The sequence below is a fragment of the Pongo abelii genome, chromosome 19 (genome assembly GCF_028885655.2).
Source record: "Pongo abelii isolate AG06213 chromosome 19, NHGRI_mPonAbe1-v2.0_pri, whole genome shotgun sequence".
NCBI classification, from domain to species: Eukaryota; Metazoa; Chordata; class Mammalia; order Primates; family Hominidae; genus Pongo; species Pongo abelii.
The window spans coordinates 78533694-78552532 of NC_072004.2; the positions used below are offsets into that span (position 1 = coordinate 78533694).

General features: G+C 36.2%; 1 protein-coding gene across 6 annotated transcripts in view; it reads left to right on the top strand.

Moving 5' to 3' along the window:
• TANC2 (tetratricopeptide repeat, ankyrin repeat and coiled-coil containing 2) overlaps positions 1–18839 on the top strand; it is a 486030-nt gene that overhangs the window by 138073 nt on the left and 329118 nt on the right. For 3 of the 6 annotated variants that reach the window (XM_054537237.2, XM_054537238.2, XM_054537239.2), the window contains exon 4: positions 11952–12134. In XM_054537237.2, coding sequence (XP_054393212.1) covers positions 11952–12134 — 183 coding nt within the window. The remainder of the gene's footprint in view (positions 1–11951; positions 12135–18839) is intronic. The other 3 variants (XM_054537241.2, XM_024234406.3, XM_054537240.2) reach the window with 1 other exon arrangement.

An 18839-nucleotide genomic window follows, 5' to 3' on the forward strand; every position in this document is an offset into this window, starting at 1 on the left:
GCTTTTCAGTTTTGAATGTTTTTATTGACATATCCTGAAGCTTAGACTCTTTCCTCAGCCACATCCAGTCTGCTAATGAACCCATTAAAGGCATTCTTAATTTCTATTCTAATGTTTTTGATCTACATTTTCTTATTCTTTCATAGAATTTCCATCTACTTATATTACTCATCTGTTCTTGCATGTTGTCTACTTTTTTTCATGAAAGCCCATAGCATATTAATCATAATTGTTTACATTTATAGTCAGAACCAGTTTATAGCAGGGTGTTTAATCCCTGCTGTTGAGAGGTGAAGCCAGCTGGACTTCCTGGGTCGAGTGGGGACTTGGAGAACTTTTCTCTTACAAGAGGTTTGTAAAACACACCAATCAGTGCTCTGTAGCTAGCTAGAGGTTTGTAAAATGCACCAATCAGTGCTCTGTAGCTAGCTAGAGGTTTGTAAAATGCACCAATCAGTGTTCTATAAAATGGACCAATGAGCACTCTGTAAAATGGGCCAATCAGCACTCTGTAAAATGGACCAATGAGCAGGACATGGGTGGGGACAAATAAGGGAATAAAAGCTGGCCACCCCAGCCGGCAGTGGCAACTCACTGGCGTTCTTTTGTGTGCTGTGGAAGCTTTGTTCTTTTGCTCTTCACAATAAATCTTGCAGCTGGTCACTCTTTGGTCCGTGGCACCTTTAAGAGCTGTAACAATCACCACGAAGGTCTGCGTCAGCGAGACCACGAACCCTCAGAAGGAACCAAATCTGGACACACTGTAACTGGGTGTGTTTCTAATCCTTGCTCTGTCTCTTCCAACAGTATCTTTCGCCTTTTAATGTGTCTTGCAATTTTTTGCTGAAAGGTAGACATGATGTTTTGAGTAGAAGGAACTGTAGTGAATAAACCTTTAGTAATGTAGTGTTCAGGTGTGTGGGAAAAGGAAGCATCTATAGTACTTTGGTACTTGTTCTTGTCTTTTGGTGAGCCTGTGCCCTTTCACTATGAACTTTACCAGTGCTTCTCTGTTTTTTTCTTTGTTTTTTTTTTTTGTTTGTTTTGTTTTTCTCCCTTCTCATAGTTAGGTGGAACAGGATGGCTAGAGGAGGCTGAAGTTTGGTATTTTTCTTTCACAAGTGTGGTTAAGCTCTGGGAAAGTAATTTCTCCTGATGGTTAAGAAGAATACCATTCTCTGGTACATTTCAAAATGGTTACTTTCCTCTGCCCCTCCTGGAAGCAGGAGTGGATTTTTCTTCAATACTGACTGAGAGCCTCATAGTGCTCCAGGAGATAAAACTCACAAAAGATTGGGGCCCCTCTGAAACTGGATCCCCTCAGAATTTTGATTTCTCAGGCTTGTCTGCCTGAGCCTCCAATAATTCATCAACTACAGTTCAGGTTTTCCTACTTCTGTATTGGTTCCCACTGAGGTTGCTGCTTGTGGGTTTCTGCATTCTCTGTAGTCACCTGTCTCTCTCCAACTTTTGGCACAGCAGTTTACATCGTGACTTCCCTTCTCTAAAGAATGTAAGAAGAGTTGTTGATTTTTCAACGTGTTTAGTTTTTTACATGTTAGATGAAGTGAAAACTTCTAAGCTCCTTACATGCCAGATGGGAAACTAGAATTAAGCTCTATGCATTCTTTCCAGGGTTTATAGTTGTATTCAGTGAGAGAGACAAGGTAGGGTATGTGTACTCCATCTTTCCTGGAATTGGAACCTAATTGGAACCTAATTAAATTTTTCAAATATATGTCCTTACTGATTTTTTTAAACAGTCATATGATTTGTTTCCTTGTATTAATTCTCTTATGTAGAACAAGAGAAAATTTTTGGCTGAAGGCCCTCCTATGTGGTATATAGTCATAAGGTTTCTTTCCAGTGTGACTTTTCATATCTTTAAAGGCAAGAAGGACTATTGAAGCCTAACATATTCATTACATATATGATTTCTCTCCTTTATATGTCCTCACCTTTTTCCATAGGCATAGGTCGAGTAACTTCTGAAAACCTTCCCAGTCATTGCATTTATAGCCTTTCTTCCCAGAATGTGTCTAAACATGTTCAGTAATATTAAAGTTCCTGCTCAAGACTTTCCTGAATTCACCGCATTCGTTGTGTTTCTCTCATGTGTGTATAGCCATTGTAAGGTGAAAGTTTCTGCTTTTTCCCAGTCAGTGCTGTTGTCGAGTTTTCTCCAACATGGATATCCGCTCCAGTGCACAGTAAAATGAGCGCTCCTACTAAAGGTTCCCACGGTCTTTGTGTTGAGTTTTTGCCCAGTGTATATTCTCTTGTGCACTACAAAGCAAGAGCTGTTTTTGAAGAGCTTTCCACACTGATTACAGTCGTAAAGTTTGTCTTCAGTGTGAGATCTCATGTATGTTTTGGAGGTGACTATAGATCAAATACTGTCCTGCTCTAAAATTGTTCAAAGGGTTTCTTTTCATTTTGAATTCTCCCATGTCTCTGAAGGGAATAATGGTTACTGAAGGGTTTTGTACAATCTTTACACTCATGGTTTGTCTCTTGTCTATTATTTCTGTCTCCTGCAGAATAACATAAGCACTCCTTTTGAAGGCTTTTCCATATAGATTTCATTCATAGAATTTATTTCACTAGGAGTCCTCTCTATTTGCATCGCACTGATGCAGACAGACTATTGAAAAGCTGGAAGTTTTTCCTTTTCTTATGTCTGCTATTACTACTGTTCAAGTCTGCACTGGAGATTCTAGTCAGGGCATTAAAGCCTCTGCAAGTAAAGATGTCCCTTCTGTGCTGAGATTGTGAGACGAAAACACCGAAAGAAGACCCTGGGACAGAGCAGTCCAGGCAGGTGGAAGGGCCAGAGCTGAGTCTCCACAGAAGACTGGAGGCCTGAGTCAGCTTTGCCCCTCTGCCCAGCTAGGGGCTACATTAATACCCATGTCTCAATCAGTCTGAGTTACATGATACACAAACGAGAGAAAGTCCCTACTGTTAAGATACTTTCATTCTGGAGGAGTGAGAGAAATAAAAGAAGAAAGTCATATCAGGTAATGATAAGTGCTGTGTGAATTGAGGGGGAAAGTGGGAAGGGATGAGTCAGAGAAGTTGGAAGGGGAGGATGTGAGAGAATTAAGTAGGTGGGAGCCAGATCATGTGGAGCTTTGTAGACCATGGTAAGGATGTGGGTTCTAATTTTCTTCTGTTGCTGATTGACTGTATGATCTTTAATTAGTTATTAAACTTTCTCTGCTTAATTTTTTTTAGTATTTAATAATATGTGAATGTGTGAGATAATTGCAGTCTCAGAGTGGTATAAATCTTTGCATGAAAGAACATTAGGAATAATTTAGGCCAAACCCCATTGTTTCAGACATACATGAAAGCCCTTTGAGAAATTATGCATTGTTATTGTGTGTATTATGTTTAACATGCCTACACTCGTTTTAGGGACCAGATTACCACCTGTGCTGTTATTTTAAAAGTGTACTTTGGAGACAAAGTATCCAATTAGAAAAGTTCACAAATCATAAGTGTACAGTGAGTATGTTATTACAAATTAGGTTTTTTAAAAGTCAGGTTTATTTAATTTATATAAGTAAAATTTGCCATTATAAGTGTACATACCATGAATTTTTAAAACATATATAGTCGTGTTAAATACCACTAAATCAAATATAGCTTATTTCCATAAAAAGTTCTCTCATGCCCCCTTGTAATCAGTTGTCTCCCTCAACCTAATCCCTAGCAACCACTTAAGTATTTTCTAATACTATAGTATTTCCCAGAATATTCTGTAAATGAAGCCATGTAGTATATAGTCTTTTGACTGTATTACCCACTTTTTTTTTTGAGATTTTTTTTTTTGTACTTTAAGTTCTAGGGTACATGTGCACAATGTGCAGGTTTGTTACATATGTATACATGTGCCATGTTGGTGTGCTGCACCCATTAACTCATCATTTACATTAGGTATATCTCCTAATGCTATCCCTCCCCACTTCCCCCACCCCACAACAGGCCCCGGTATGTGATGTTCCCCTTCCTGTGTCCATGTGTTCTCATTGTTCAATTCCCACCTATGAGTGAGAACATGCGGTGTTTGGTTTTCTGTCCTTGCGATAGTTTGCTGAGAATGATGGTTTCCAGCTTCATCCATGTCCCTGCAAAGGACATGAACTCATCCTTTTTTATGACTGCATAGTATTCCATGGTGTATATGTGCCACATTTTCTTAATCCAGTCTATCATTGATGGACATTTGGGTTGGTTCCAAGTCTTTGCTATTGTGAATAATGCCTCAATAAACATACGTGTGCATGTGCCTTTATAGCAGCATGATTTATAATCCTTTGGGTATATACCCAGTAATGGGATGGCTGGGTCAAATGGTATTTCTAGTTCTAGATCCTTGAGGAATCGCCACACTGTCTTCCACGATGGTTGAACTAGTTTACAGTCCCACCAACAGTGTAAAAGTGTTCCTATTTCTCCACATCCTCTCCAGCACCTGTTGTTTCCTGACTTTTTAATGATCACCATTCTAACTGGTGTGAGATGGTATCTCATTGTGGTTTTGATTTGCATTTCTCTGATGACCAGTGAAGAGCATTTTTTCCTGTGTCTGTTGGCTGCATAAATGTCTTCTTTTGAGAAGTGTCTGTTCATATCCTTCGCCTACTTGTTGATGGGGTTGTTTGTTTTTTTCTTGTAAATTTGTTTGAGTTCTTTGTAGATTCTGGATATTAGCCCTTTGTCAGATGAGTAGATTGCAAAAATTTTCTCCCATTCTGTAGGTTGCCTGTTCACTCTGATGGTAGTTTCTTTTGCTGTGCAGAAGCTCCTTAGTTTACTTAGACCCCATTTGTCAATTTTGGCTTTTGTTGCCATGCTTTTGGTGTTTTAGACATGAAGTCCTTGCCCATGCCTATGTCCTGAATGGTATTGCCTAGGTTTTCTTCTAGGGTTTTTATGGTTTTAGGTCTAACATGTAAGTCTTTAATCCATCTTGAATTAATTTTTGTTTAAGGTGTAAGGAAGGGATCCAGTTTCAGCTTTCTACATATGGCTAGCCAGTTTTCCCAGCCGCATTTATTAAATAGGGAATCCTTACCCCATTTCTTGTTTTTGTCAGGTTTGTCAAAGATCAGATGGTTGTAGATGTGTGGTATTATTTCTGAGGCCTCTGTTCTGTTCCATTGGTCTGTATATCTGTTTTGGTACCAGTACCATGCTGTTTTGGTTACTGTAGCCTTGTAGTATAGTTTGAAGTCAGGTAGCATGATGCCTCCAGCTTTGTTCTTTTGGCTTAGGATTGACTTGGAAATGCGGGCCCTTTTTTGGTTCCATATGAACTTTAAAGTAGTTTTTTCCAATTCTGTGAAGAAAGTCATTGGTAGCTTGATGGGGATGGCATTTAATCTATAAATTACCTTGGGCAGTATGGCCGTTTTCACAATATTGATTCTTCCTCTCCATGAGCATGGAATGTTCTTCCATTTGTTTGTGTCCTCTTTTATTTCGTTGAGCAGTGGTTTGTAGTTCTCCTTGAAGAGGTCCTTCATATCCCTTGTAAGTTGGATTCCTAGGTATTTTATTCGCTTTGAAGCAATTGTGAATGGGAGTACACTCATGATTTGGCTCTCTGTTTGTCTGTTATTGGTGTATAAGAACGTATTACCCATTTTTTATTTTTGTGCACACATCAGAAGTTCATTCTTTTTATTGCTGAGTAAGATTCTGTTGTATGTATATGTCACAATTTGTTTATCCATTCATCAGTTGATGGACCTTTGGGTACTTTTCAGTTTGTGGAGAGTAATAATTTTTCCATTTGTGTGTGGGAGGAGGGACATATATCTTCATTTCTTTTGGGTAAATTCCGAGGAGCTGGATTTCTGGGTCATATGGTAGGTTTACTTACAAACTGCCAAACTGTTTCCCAACTTATATATACCAGTTGATATTGTCACCGTCAGTATATGAGAGCTCTAGTTCATTCTTGTCAGCACTCGGTTTTGCTAGTATTTTGTTTTTTTTATTTTAGCCATTTTACTAGGTGTGTAGTAGTAACTCCTAGTTTGAATTACCATAATGATTAATGATGTTGAGTATCTGTATTAGGCCATTCTACTAGGCCTTGTACTAGTGACCTTTGTGACCTTTGTGACCTTTGTCACAAATTAGTTGGCTATATGTGTGGTTCTTTTTCTGGATGCTCTAGACTGTTTCATTCATTTTGTGTCCATTGTTTTTCTAACACCATCTAAGCTCTGGATTACTGTACCGCCTAGTAGGTCTTGAAATTATGTACTGTTTGGACTCCAGTTTTGGTTTTGTTTGTTCGAAATTGTTGTGGCTATCCTAGTTCTTTTGTTTTTCTGTATAAGTTTTTAAATTAGCTTATTGATTACTATAAAAGTAACTGCCTGCTATATTTCCATCGGGATTGCTTCAAACCTGTAGATCACTTTGGAGACAATTGACATAGTGATATGGAGTCTTCAGATCCATAAACATGGTACATTGCTCCATTTAGGTTTTTTGGGTTTTGTTTTCATTTTTTTAGAGACAGTATCTCATTATGTTGCTGAGGCTGGTCTTAAACTCCTGAGCTCAAGCAATTCTTCTGTCTCAGCCTCCCAAGTAGTAGCTGGGACTGCAGGCACATGCCACAGCTCCTGGCTGTATTTAGGTTTTTAATTTCTCTTACCAGTTTCTTGTAGTTTTCAGAGTACATAGTATGTATTCTTTCAGATGTATTCCAAAATATTTTATCTTTTTAGTAGTGTTATTGTAATGATGTTGGTTAAATGTTTTTTAAGATTTTCCAAATGTTCATTGCTAGTATATAGGAAGACACTTGATTCTTGTACATTAACTTTGTAACCTGTGAATTTGCCTTACTGACTTATTTTTTCTTATAGCTCTTTTGTAGATACCTTGGAATTTTTACATAGGCAGTCATGTTGTCTGATCATATGATCCTATACTCGTTGTTAAACTTCTTGGGGCCTGTTTCTTGCCTGATGTATGGACTTGTAAGGATGTTACAGAGTCACAGAGTGATGATACGAGCTCTGAGTTAAAAAGACATTTGGAATGGTTTAGGCAAAACTCCTTTGCTTCTGTTACATATGCAAAATTGCTTTGTCTTTAGGGGCCAGTTTATCACCATGCTATATATTTTTTTTCTGTGTACTTTTTAAAAGTAAACTTTTATTGAAGCATGTCATGTAAACTGAAAAATTCGCCAGTGATGTACACAGTTCACTGAATTATCACAAGTGAACTTATTATGCTAGAGGTTTTTGATTTCTAGGTTTTTATTTGTGGTTATTTTTATTACTTGAAAAACTAGAAGGCAGTTCTCTAGAATATGTATTGTCTTCAATGGAAGAGTTTCTCTGTTAACTTGAACTTTAATATCTAATAATCATTTATGTTAAGTATAATACCTCGTGATGACTGAAATTTCAGTTGGATCACAGTCACTCCTAACATTTCTTTGGTGTCCATACACTTTAGATTCTGGTGCGTTCTGAGCTTAACTTCTGAATGTCTAAGTCACCAGGTGTCCAGCATAACTGAATTTTTTCTGTCAAGTTAGCAGTTTTTAAATTCTGCCACATCTCCATCACATTATCTCAGTCACTTTTAATTTGGTTGACTAAAGCAGGAAAAGAAAGGTAGAAAATAAAGATTGAGTAATGTAGAGTACCAGTAGATGCTGTCTTACGTGCTTGGTAAATTGGATTCCTCCCCCGCCCCCCCCTTTTTTTTAACTTCATGTTATAAAACTATACATGTATTCCTTATGCTATGCAACTTTGCAGAAGCTCCCACTGGTATAGGCCAAGTATATGTCCCTGCCCCACTGATGCTTCTCTTGGCTCCATGAGTTCCTTGGGCCAGTGGAATGTTAGTGAGCAGAGAGGTTTTTCTTTGTTGTTTTTTTCAGTAGAGGCAGGGTCTCACTCTGTTGCCCAGGCCGGAGTACAGTAGTATGATCGTAGCTCACTGCAGCCTCGAACTCCTGGGCTCAATTGATCCTCCTGCTTCAGCCTCCCGAGTAGCTGGGACTACAGGTACACCACGCCCAGCTAATATTTTTAGTTTTTGTAGAGACAGTGTTTTACATTGTTGCCCACATCGATCTCAAACTCCTGGCTTCAAGCAACTCTCCTGCCTCAGCCTCCCAAAGTGCTGGGATTTCAGATGTGGGCCACTGTGCCCAGCCTTGAGCAGAAGTCTTAAGTATGTTCCTCTGATTTGACTTGGCCTCCTGCACTCCTCTTTTCTGCCAAGAAGAGCGTGCTACGTATGTTCATTTGCCTTCAGTGACTGGGCCCAATATTGAAGACACATAGCAGTGTTCTGAACCTGACCATAGCACTGGTATCTAGCTAGCCCTATCATGCGCAACCTAGATCACCTGACTCAGAGTCAATCTGAAGGCTCATGAGCATACAGGAAATGTAAACCACTGAGATTTTGAGATTGCTAGTTACCCAGGAAAAACTGGTATATAATCAAATTCTCTGCTCACCAGTACTTTAAACATGTATTTTTAGTTTTTTCTCTGTAGCTACAATAAGTTCAGGCACAATTTATAGGACAAAGAAGATGGAAGAAAATAGTTTTAAGCAGAAAAGTAAAGTAGGACAGCCAAACTGGACTAATTGCAGTATTATTCCTTAAGGAGTGTTATTAGTTTCTAAAATTATCAGCTAATTTTTAACATTGGAACATTTTAAGTGAAAAGAGGTGCTTCACTAAATCAAATATATTGCTTTCAAAAATCTAATGCTGATTTTTTTCAATAAAAGGACTCCTCAGTTAAGGAATTACACTGATGGCATGCCTCTTTGTTTATGTAACTGTAAAATACTGCAATTTCATATGAATCAATGTCAAATATATTCATGAAAGACTGGAAATCAAGGATGAGAGAAAGAGACTTGAAAAGTAAGTCTAGGAGATACGGTATTTATCTGACCAGAATTCCAAAGAGAGAGAAAAGAAAAGTTGGAAGAGAAGATTTAGTCAGCATAGTAAGTGAAAGGGCCCAGAGATGAATGAGAAGAAAAAAAGTTAATCCTAGTAAAATTCCTGAAATCCAAGGATAGAAAATAAATCCTAGATTTCTCCCAATAGAAGTTTGGGATAAGATAATAGTGGCCTCAGCTAAGGTCGTGGTTGAAGAAATGGAGAGAACATGGCAGATTGTGGATTTGCCTCTCCTGAACATTTCATATAAGTGGAATAATACAAATGTGGTCTTTTGTGTCTGGCTTCTTCCACTTAGTACGTTTTCAAGGCTTTTGAATGTTGTAGCATGAATCAGACCTTCGTTCTTTTTATGGCTATAGATAATATTTCATTGTATAAATATGCCACATTTTGTTTATCCGTTCACCAGTTAATGGCATTTGGGTTGTTTCCACTTTTTGGTTATTATGAGTAATGCTGCTGTGAATGTTCATGTTCAAGTTTTTGCTTGAAAACCTGTTTTCATGTCTTTGGGTATATACAAAGGAGTGAAATGGCTAGGTCATATGGTAATTCTGTGTTTAACTTTTTGAGGAACCACTGTCTTACATTTCCACCAGCAGTGTATGAAGATTTTAATTTTGCCACCAACATTTTTTTGTTCTCTCATTTTTTTATTATACCCATTTTAGTGGGTATAAAGTGGTCTCTCATTTTGGCTTTGTTTTTCTGTAATGATTGTTGAGCTACATTACATGTTCTTGTTGGCCATTTGTGTATCTTCTTTGGAGAAATGTTTATTCAAGTACTTTGAAGTTGTTTTTGTTTTTTGTTTTTTTCTTTTTCAAGAAATGGTCTCACTCTGTCACCCAGGCTAGAGTGCAGTGGTGTGATCATGGCTCACTGCAGCCTCAACCTCCTGGGCGCAAGTGATCTTCCCACTTGAGCCTCCCAAGTAGCTGGGACTACAGATACATGCCACTGTACCTGGCTAGTTTTTTAAAAAAATATTTTTTGTAGAAATGGGATCCCACTCCATTGCCCAGGCTGGTCTCAAACTTACGGGCTCAAGTGATCCACTCGCCTTGGCCTCTCAAAGTCTTGGGATTATAGGCATGAGTCAAGACACCCAGCTTTGCCCATTTTTAAATTGGATTGTTTGTCTTTTTGTTGTTGAGTTGAAGTAGTTCTTTATACCTTCTATTAAAACTAATGGCAAAAAACTGCAATTAGTTTTGCACCAACCTAATAAATCGGGGTGTCCAATCTTTTGGCTTCCCTGAGCCACACTGGAAGAAGTATTGTCTTGGACCACACATAAAATACACCAAAAGTAACGATAGCCGATAAGCTTTAAAAAATTGCGCAAAAAAAAAAAAAAAAAAAACCCTAATGTTTTAAGAAAGTTTATAAAATTTGATTTGGACCACATTCAAAGCTGTCCTTGTCCGCATGCAGCCCACGGGCTAGATAAGCTTGTTCTAGATGTTAGACTCTATCAGATACATGATTTGGAAATATTTTCTCCCATTATGAGCATTGTCTTTTCACTCTCTTGATAGTGTCCTTTGTTGCATACAGTTTTTAATTTTGATGAAATCCACTTAATTTTTTCCTTTAATGCTTGTGCTTTTGGTGTCATATCTAAGAATCCATTTCCATTCTTTGACTCTCCATTCATCATTTTAATGTTTTCTTCTGACATATCTTTCAGTTTACTAATTTGATGTCTAATCTACCTTTACATCTATTTATTAAATTTTTAATTTCATAATTTCATTCCTCTGCTAAGATTTTAAACCTTTATTTTCTTAAACATATTTAGCATATTATTTTAAATTCTGTCCCTCATTGTTTTGTATTCAGTATTCCTTATGAGACTATTTCTGGTTTATATGGCTTCTCTGATTTACTTTGTTCATGTTTTCTTATCTCTGTTATTGTTAATTAAGGGCTAGATGCAGTATGTGATAAATTATATAAATAATTTGAGACCTATGATGATATTACCTTCCTCCACAAAGATTTATGTTTGTTTTTAGCAGGCACTGTCAATGCAAGACTGTCTTAATTTAATTTTATGGGAAATATTTAGAGCTGAGCTTTAGTCCCTGTGAGAACCAGTCATTTCAGTTCCTACTTGCTCCTAGAGTATAGTTCTTTGGGCTTTTAACAAAAGTGTTGGAGTTTTGCTAGCTCCACTTTCACCCCTTGGTGGGCCTTAGACCACACACACACACACACACACACACACACACACACACACACACACACACACACACACACACACACACACACACACACACACACACACACACACACACACACACACACACACACACACACACACACACACACACACACACACATGTAAAAATTTATATATATATAATTTTATATCTAATTTTCCTTGGGAAAAGTTTATCTGAAGTACATAATTCTGCCATTACCAGAAGTGGAAGTCAACAGCATATAAGTAGAAGTAAACAGCATATAGTTACTCTTTTTAAAAATTAGAATAGATTCAAAGATCATTATATAATAATGTCAGTCTTACCCACTTGAGTTTTTATGTATTTTCTTGGAGGAGGGGAGAAAGAAATAGAGTTACAGTGATCCTACTAGCAATTGCACATGATGGCTTGCTAAGCAGATAAATACTTTTAATGTGTGTCTTATCAGAAAAAAAAAGTAAGATCATTTCTTTATACAACTTATGTGGAAATTATTTTCTTATATGATTGCATTTCTCATGAGACAGTGAACACCTTATAAGAAGGAACCTTAGTTTACTCATCTTCAGTTTCGTAGTGCTAGACCTGAAATTGAGTACATAGTAAGTTAGAAATGAATGCATGTAGTGAAAATACTTTGATTTTTCACAGTGAAAAATTAATATTTGTTGTTCTGAATTATCCTATAAGATGTATTTTAATAGGGAAGGCAGGATCTTTTCTCACTAGCTCTTTTGTTCCATCCACTTCTAACAGGTGGCATCTCCACAGAAAGCGACTGTGCTTTTGAGCCAGATTACGCCGTCCCGCCACTTCCAGTGAGTGAAGGTATGCAGCATATTCGGATTATGGAGGGCATGTCTCGCTCTCTTCCATCCTCCCCCTTACTCACACATCAGTCTATCAGTGTTCGGCTCCAGCCTGTGAAGAAGTTAACTGGTAAGGACTTTACCTAAATTTAGTATGTTTAACAGGAAACCTAACGATATGACAGTTTAGGTCACGTCAGATGTGTATATTTGCATCTTTAGGTTTTTCCTCTCTGGCCCCCCTAATGTCACAGACTCTTGATACTAAAAAAAAAAACTCCAACTGATTTTAATTTAGAGAATTAGAACAGTACTCAGTTTGACAGATTGATATATTTATTTTCTAAATGACCCATCTGTTGTGAACATATTTTTCTAGGTTTTCAGGAAGTTTCTGGTTTTGCCAGAATACACTGTTGTTCTGATTTCATTTATCAGCTTGTTCATGTCAGGTAAACAGATGGAGACATTCTAATTTTAGGATAATAGGAGCTTGATAGTTCAGCAAATGTACATCAGTCATATTTTATTTGAAATTGTTATTTGTATATTTTATATCTATTTTTAAAAGATAATTTAGATATTTTCCTCTACACTGGACATTAACTTCTTAGGATATTTACTATAATTCATAAGTTATGGATTATATTGACTTTAATATGATCTCACAATATGTATTACCCATTTAGATCAAGTTGTTAGGTGTGAAACTGTGGCTTTATTAAATGAACTTTTGTCCTTTTACATCTTTTCAGGAAATAAATTTTAATATATAGTTGAAGAATGCTTATGTGTGAAAATATGTAATCCTGGGTCACTTTGTTAGATTTCTTCTAGCATTATCAATATATCCCTGATGTCAGTAAGTTGACTAGTATTGATGGGTTCTGAGTGCATGGAGGCATGAAATTAAGTTATTCACAAAGGATATATTGACTGTTTCCTGTCTGACATTGAGCTAGACAGTAGAGAAGTTTGATTATCATTATGACAATTCAAAAGAAAATGAGAAATGAAATTTTTGGGCACTTCTGTCTATGTAGAGTGAAACTTTTTCACTGTTTATAATTTTCATTAAAATAATAGCATTTCTTCTGTAGTTCTACAGAGCATAAATTATGCCTCTTTACATTGCGTATTATTGGCATTTTCAAAAAAATAAACAAATCAAAGTCACTTTGGTCATTAGATACTTCAGTCTAAAGACACTTTGGTCATTAGATTAAAAAAAAATAGGTAAAATAGCCTAAAAACATAATATTCTGAAATACCAGTTCCCTTCTAATGTCCAAAAATATGATGAATTTTATGTAATTAGGCTTAAATAAAATCTCAGTGCTTAGAAATTCTCCCTGTTTTACAGTCAAAGGTATTATTGATTACTAAAAATATAAAAATCCCAAATCTGTTGGCTGTCATGTGATGTGTTTCATTTTACCACACACAGTGGAAAAAATAGCAAGTCCAGTTTCTATGTAGAAGTGAGCTGGATTGCCTGAAGTTTTAGAGAATCGCTTTCCTATCCCATTTGCCTATCTTAATTTGAATGTCAACTTAATAGTCAACCTTTATTAAGAGATAACTATTAAATATAACAAAGTCAATAACATACCTAATATCACAGAGGTATTGTAGTGAAGCAGTAATGCAGAGTGTAGCTGATTAATGACATGTATGAACTTTTGAGTTTTAATTTTACAGTATTTGAAGCTTCTGTAATTTCTCATAGTTTTATTTATTGAAGACTATCAAAGGCCTAACAAGTTAATGATTAAGAATGCATTTTTAAATTTTGGAAGAAAACAACTGTTTACTGAAAGAGTATGTCAGGAAAATGTTTCTTTGGTCAATTTTCTGCCAAGTGAAGCAGATGATAAGAATTGTCTAGTTTAACCTGGAATGAAATTACTTTGAAATTCAAAATAAAAACCTTAGTAGATTATTCATCCGTTATCCCTTCTTACCTAATCATCAGTTACCCCTTCTTTTCTAATTATATCTTGTTATAAGTAAGTAAAAGGAAAGTTGAATGGAAAAAAATTAGCCGACCATAAAGAAATTTTCTCCAAAGAATGGTTCTTTCTTGGCATTAATTATCAAAATGCAATAATTTAATCAGGCCATTAGGACTACACTTAGTAATTTCTCCATTTCCATACATTCAGACTTTCAAGTGCCTTATATGTATTCATATTACCAACCAAACTGAATGAATAGGGCCAGAAGAGTCATCATATTCTATTTTCTTTGTGACTTTCTAATAGTCTCTTGTCTCTGGCACCGTTAAAAGCAGTTTGCTTATTATTCTTCAGTGCTTTTTACTTAATCATTCAACAGATATTTGTCTAAGGCCCATTACATGCCTAGGCACTGCTCTAGGTATGATAGACTGGTGAAAAGGACCACTAAGACCCCTGCTTTCAAGGATTTTATATTTCAGTTGAGAGAAGATTTAATAAATGCATAGCCAGTAAATAAATACTTGAATTTTAAATAGTGGCAACTACTACAAAAAACTAATGCAACATGGAAGGGGATAGAAACTGGGGTTGAGGTAGAGTTTCCTTCTATGCAGTGACTGGGGAGAGTCAAAGGAGGAGATATTTGAGCTGAGTTTTGAATTTAAGAAGGAGCCAGCCATGGTAAGATCTGGGATCGGAGCTTTCCAGGCAGAGCTAACAGTCAGAACAAAAGTCCTAAAGCAGAAATGAGCTTGGCATGTTCAAGGAATGGAAAGAAGGCAAGTGTGGCCTGAGCAGAGTAAGTCTGAAGGGACAGTAGTAGAAAATGAGTTAGAGCTGGGGCACGATGGCTCATACCTGTCATCTTAGCACTTTCAGAGGCCGAAGCAGGAAGATTGCATGAGGCCAGAAGTTCGAGACCACCCTGGACAACATAATGAGACCCTGTCTCTACAACAAATAATTAAAACAAAATAGCTGGTGTCATGGCATGCCACCCGTATGTAGTCCTAGCTACCGAGGAGGCTACGGTGGGAGTGTTGCTTGAGCCCAGGAGGTGGAGCTGCAATGAGCTCTGATAGCACCATTGCACTCAGGCCTGGGAAACAGAACAAGCAAGACCCTGCCACTAAAAAAAATAAAAATAAAAAATAAAAATAAATAAATAAATAAATAAAAAGAGTTAGGTAGACAGAAGCCACGGTTTTTAGGGTCACGGTAAGGAGCCTACTCTGATTGTAGGATTTTTTTTTTTTTTTACCTTATTTATTCTCTCTCTCTCGTTTTTTCCTTTTTATTTTTATTTATTTATTTTTTTATTATACTTTAAGTTCTAGGGTACATGTGCACAATGTGCAGGTTTGTTACATATGTATACATGTGCCATGTTGGTGTGCTGCACCCATTAACTCATCATTTACATTAGGTATATCTCCTAATGCTATCCCTCCCCCCTCCTCCCCCTCCCCCCTCCTCCCACCTCTGGACACGGGAAGGGGAACATCACATACCAGGATTGTAGGACTTTAAACAGAGAAGGAACAGGTAGTAGTATGATCCAATTTACCTTGTAATCGAATCTTGTTGGCAAGTATGTAGAGAATGAAGTATGAGGGACTAGAGTATCACATGTTCATTAGCCTTGTGCAATCAGCCCTCTGAATCCATGGATTCAACCAAACACAGATTGAAAATATTTTTCTTAAAAAAACTATCTGTACTGAACATGTAGATTTTTTTATAACCCCTAAACAATACAGTCTAACAACTGTTTATTTACATGGCATTTACATTGTATTAGATATTATAAGTAATTTAGAAAGGATTTGAAGTATACAGAAATATGTGCATAGGTTATATGCAAACACTATGCCATTTCATATCAAGGATTTGAGCATAATCCAAGGAAGGTCCTGGAACCAGTCCCCCATGGATACTGGGGGACAGCTGCATAGATTTTCGTGATCTTTAAATAGTCATTATTAGTCATTGTCTCCACTTCTAATAAGGTGGGTACTTATGTTTTCATTTTGTAAGATATGACAAAGGAGTATCCTTTTCCTATCATTGTTACTCTGTAACCTTTATACTCTTAACATATTTATCTTAGTCTTCCATGCCGGTGTATATAAAGACTCATTTGCAGATATAGGTCCATTTCCAAATACTTTGACTCATTTTCAGTCTGGAGGGAGTAAGAATGGGTAAAGACCAGCTCAATAATAGATATAGTTTAGAGCTTGAAAACTAATTTTTAAATGTATACACACTTCACTCTATTCAGTACAAAAATAAGTTAATGTAGTAAATGTGTTCAAGAGAGACATAGACTTTGTGGTCCGACTGTTTGAGTTTGTATCCCAACTCTGAGTGTCACGTCACGACTGTTTGCTTCTGTTTCTTCATCTGTAAAATGGGGATAACAACAGTACAACCGACTTCCTGGGTGGTTGTATTATTCTTATAATCACATTGTTTTATACTTTTTAAAAACTGTGTTTAAGGGCTCAGAAAGTGTTAGCCGTTATTGTTAATAAAATTTGTTGAGAAATTTGTAAAAATTGCTTTTCATGTTAGATACCAGTGGGAACTTTTAGAGCTTTTTATGTTTTTAAAGTCGCACTTTTTAATGAGTGGTAGCAATAATAATGACAATAATTTTCATTATAATGCCTGTTGTGTGGCATGCACTTATTAGCTTGTGTTTTTGTCACTGGTATCTCCACTTTACAGATGAGCAAATTAAGTTCATAGAGAGGTAAATGTCTTACTGAAAGTAAAATGTCTTGTGGAGGATAATACAGCTAGGCAGCGGTCAGAGTTAGGATTAATACCCGGTCCCTCCACATGTGTCTCATTTTACCAAGAAGAAAATCAAGGTTTAGTGAAGTTAAATAGCTCATCCAGAGCATCTAGTATCTCAATTAAGATTTTTATTATTTCAAGTAATGAAAGATACAGCCAAATGGTTTAAACAGTAAAGAAGACCTAAAAATTGGGCAGGTTTCAAGGTTCGTTGGACTTACTTAGGTATTGCTGTGCTTTGGGGGCGATGTGGAAGAGAGTAAGCAGAGGTTCCCTGTGGTCTCTAGATTCTTGCCCAGTGCTCCTTCCAAGATGCTTTCCCATAATATCATAAAGATCCTCAGCGTAGATAGATGATTAAGGAGTGCTAAAACTTCATTCATTCAACTCTTACGGAATTTATATTATTTACCCATTATGTACATTTGTTAAATTTAGTAAAACTTAAATTTTGCATATACATACTTTGGGTAGGGGTGAAAACTGGTACAACCATTTTTATGGCAATTTGACAATGTGTATCAAAATTATAAGGCACATAATACTTAATACACCAATTTTATTGCTAAGAGTTTGTTTTACAGATAAGCTTGATCAGATTTGAAAATGTGTATGTATGTGTGTACATATATGTGATATTGTTTATATAGCAAAAAATGAAAATCCAAATATTTCTCAATAGGAACCCATGTGTGTTTTTAAATGATACATATGCAGACATACGTACACACATGCATGCGTTTGTTGGTAGCCTAGAGAGATAACTCTTAATCAGAAGTGGGAGAGGGATAACATAAGTTTTGCTGTATAGCTTTCTGTAAGTCTTATCATGTATAAAATGCAAAATCTCTTGAGACAGTATAACAAAATGAACCCTGTCATTTCCTGACTGTGTAATCTCGCTCAAATTTGTTTAAAGTCTCTGTACTTCAATTCCCTTATTTCTAAACTAGGGATGATAATAGTATCTACCTCATAGGAGTAATAAGAGAATTAGATTAATTAGTACATGTAAAGCACATAAGACAGTGTCTGGCATAGAGTAAGTAGTCAAAATGTTAGCTAAAATTATTATTATAGTTTCTAAAGAGATGTGGGTATTGAGTGTTTATCAGCTATGTCAAATATGCGTTCTGAGCTTTTGCAAGGTAGCCTTTAAGAAACGATTACGCTAATTAAGTCCGTCTACTTTTCTGAGGCGTAATCTTCAAATACCAACATCAAATAGATTATTATCTAATCTCTGGGAGAAAAAATGGCCTGGTTTTCAAAGTATTTGTTGCCAGTAAATTGGAATGGCCATGTGGCAATCCAATTTGGATGGTAAATAAGTCACAGTAACTGATTTGATCATGCTGAGCCTGGATATTTTAGATGCTAGCTATGGTCAAAGCCATGAATAAAAAGGAAACATTTACTTGTTCCAGAAACATCCTGGGGAAATCTTTGAAAAGCTCTTTTGACATTGAAAAGGGCCTATACATAGTGTTATTCTACATAGTCTGATATAGTTTAGTATATTCATGCTATGTTCTTTGCATAATAATATACTTATCCTGCAATTTTTGAAAACCTACTAGAATTCAAGATGTACTGTGGTGAATTTTATGATGGGAAAAAAATACAGAATTGCTGCAAAGATTAAATAAGATTTCTTAAACATACAGTCTAACATATAGCAAATATTATTTTTCTTCTCAGTTATATCTTGGAAAAAAGGGAAACATAGTCTTGTTTTATAAACTTCCTGGAAAAATTACTGAAAAGTGAATTGGAAAATATAAAGGGCCTGTAGATAGTATTAGTCTCTATAGTCAAGATTTATTTCAGTGTACTTATAATACTGTGGCATCTGAGTAAATATCTTGCAATTTTAGGATAAACATTGGAATTCATAATATAGTATAATGAATTTGTTAGATTAAAAAATATAGGAGACATGCATGGTAGTCTTAAGTTCCATCATTGCTACTGTTAGAGACCACATGTTTTTGTAAGGTTAAATGAGGAAATATATACTAAGACTTTTAAGCTCTTTTGGAATAATAGACTAATTAAACTATTAGATC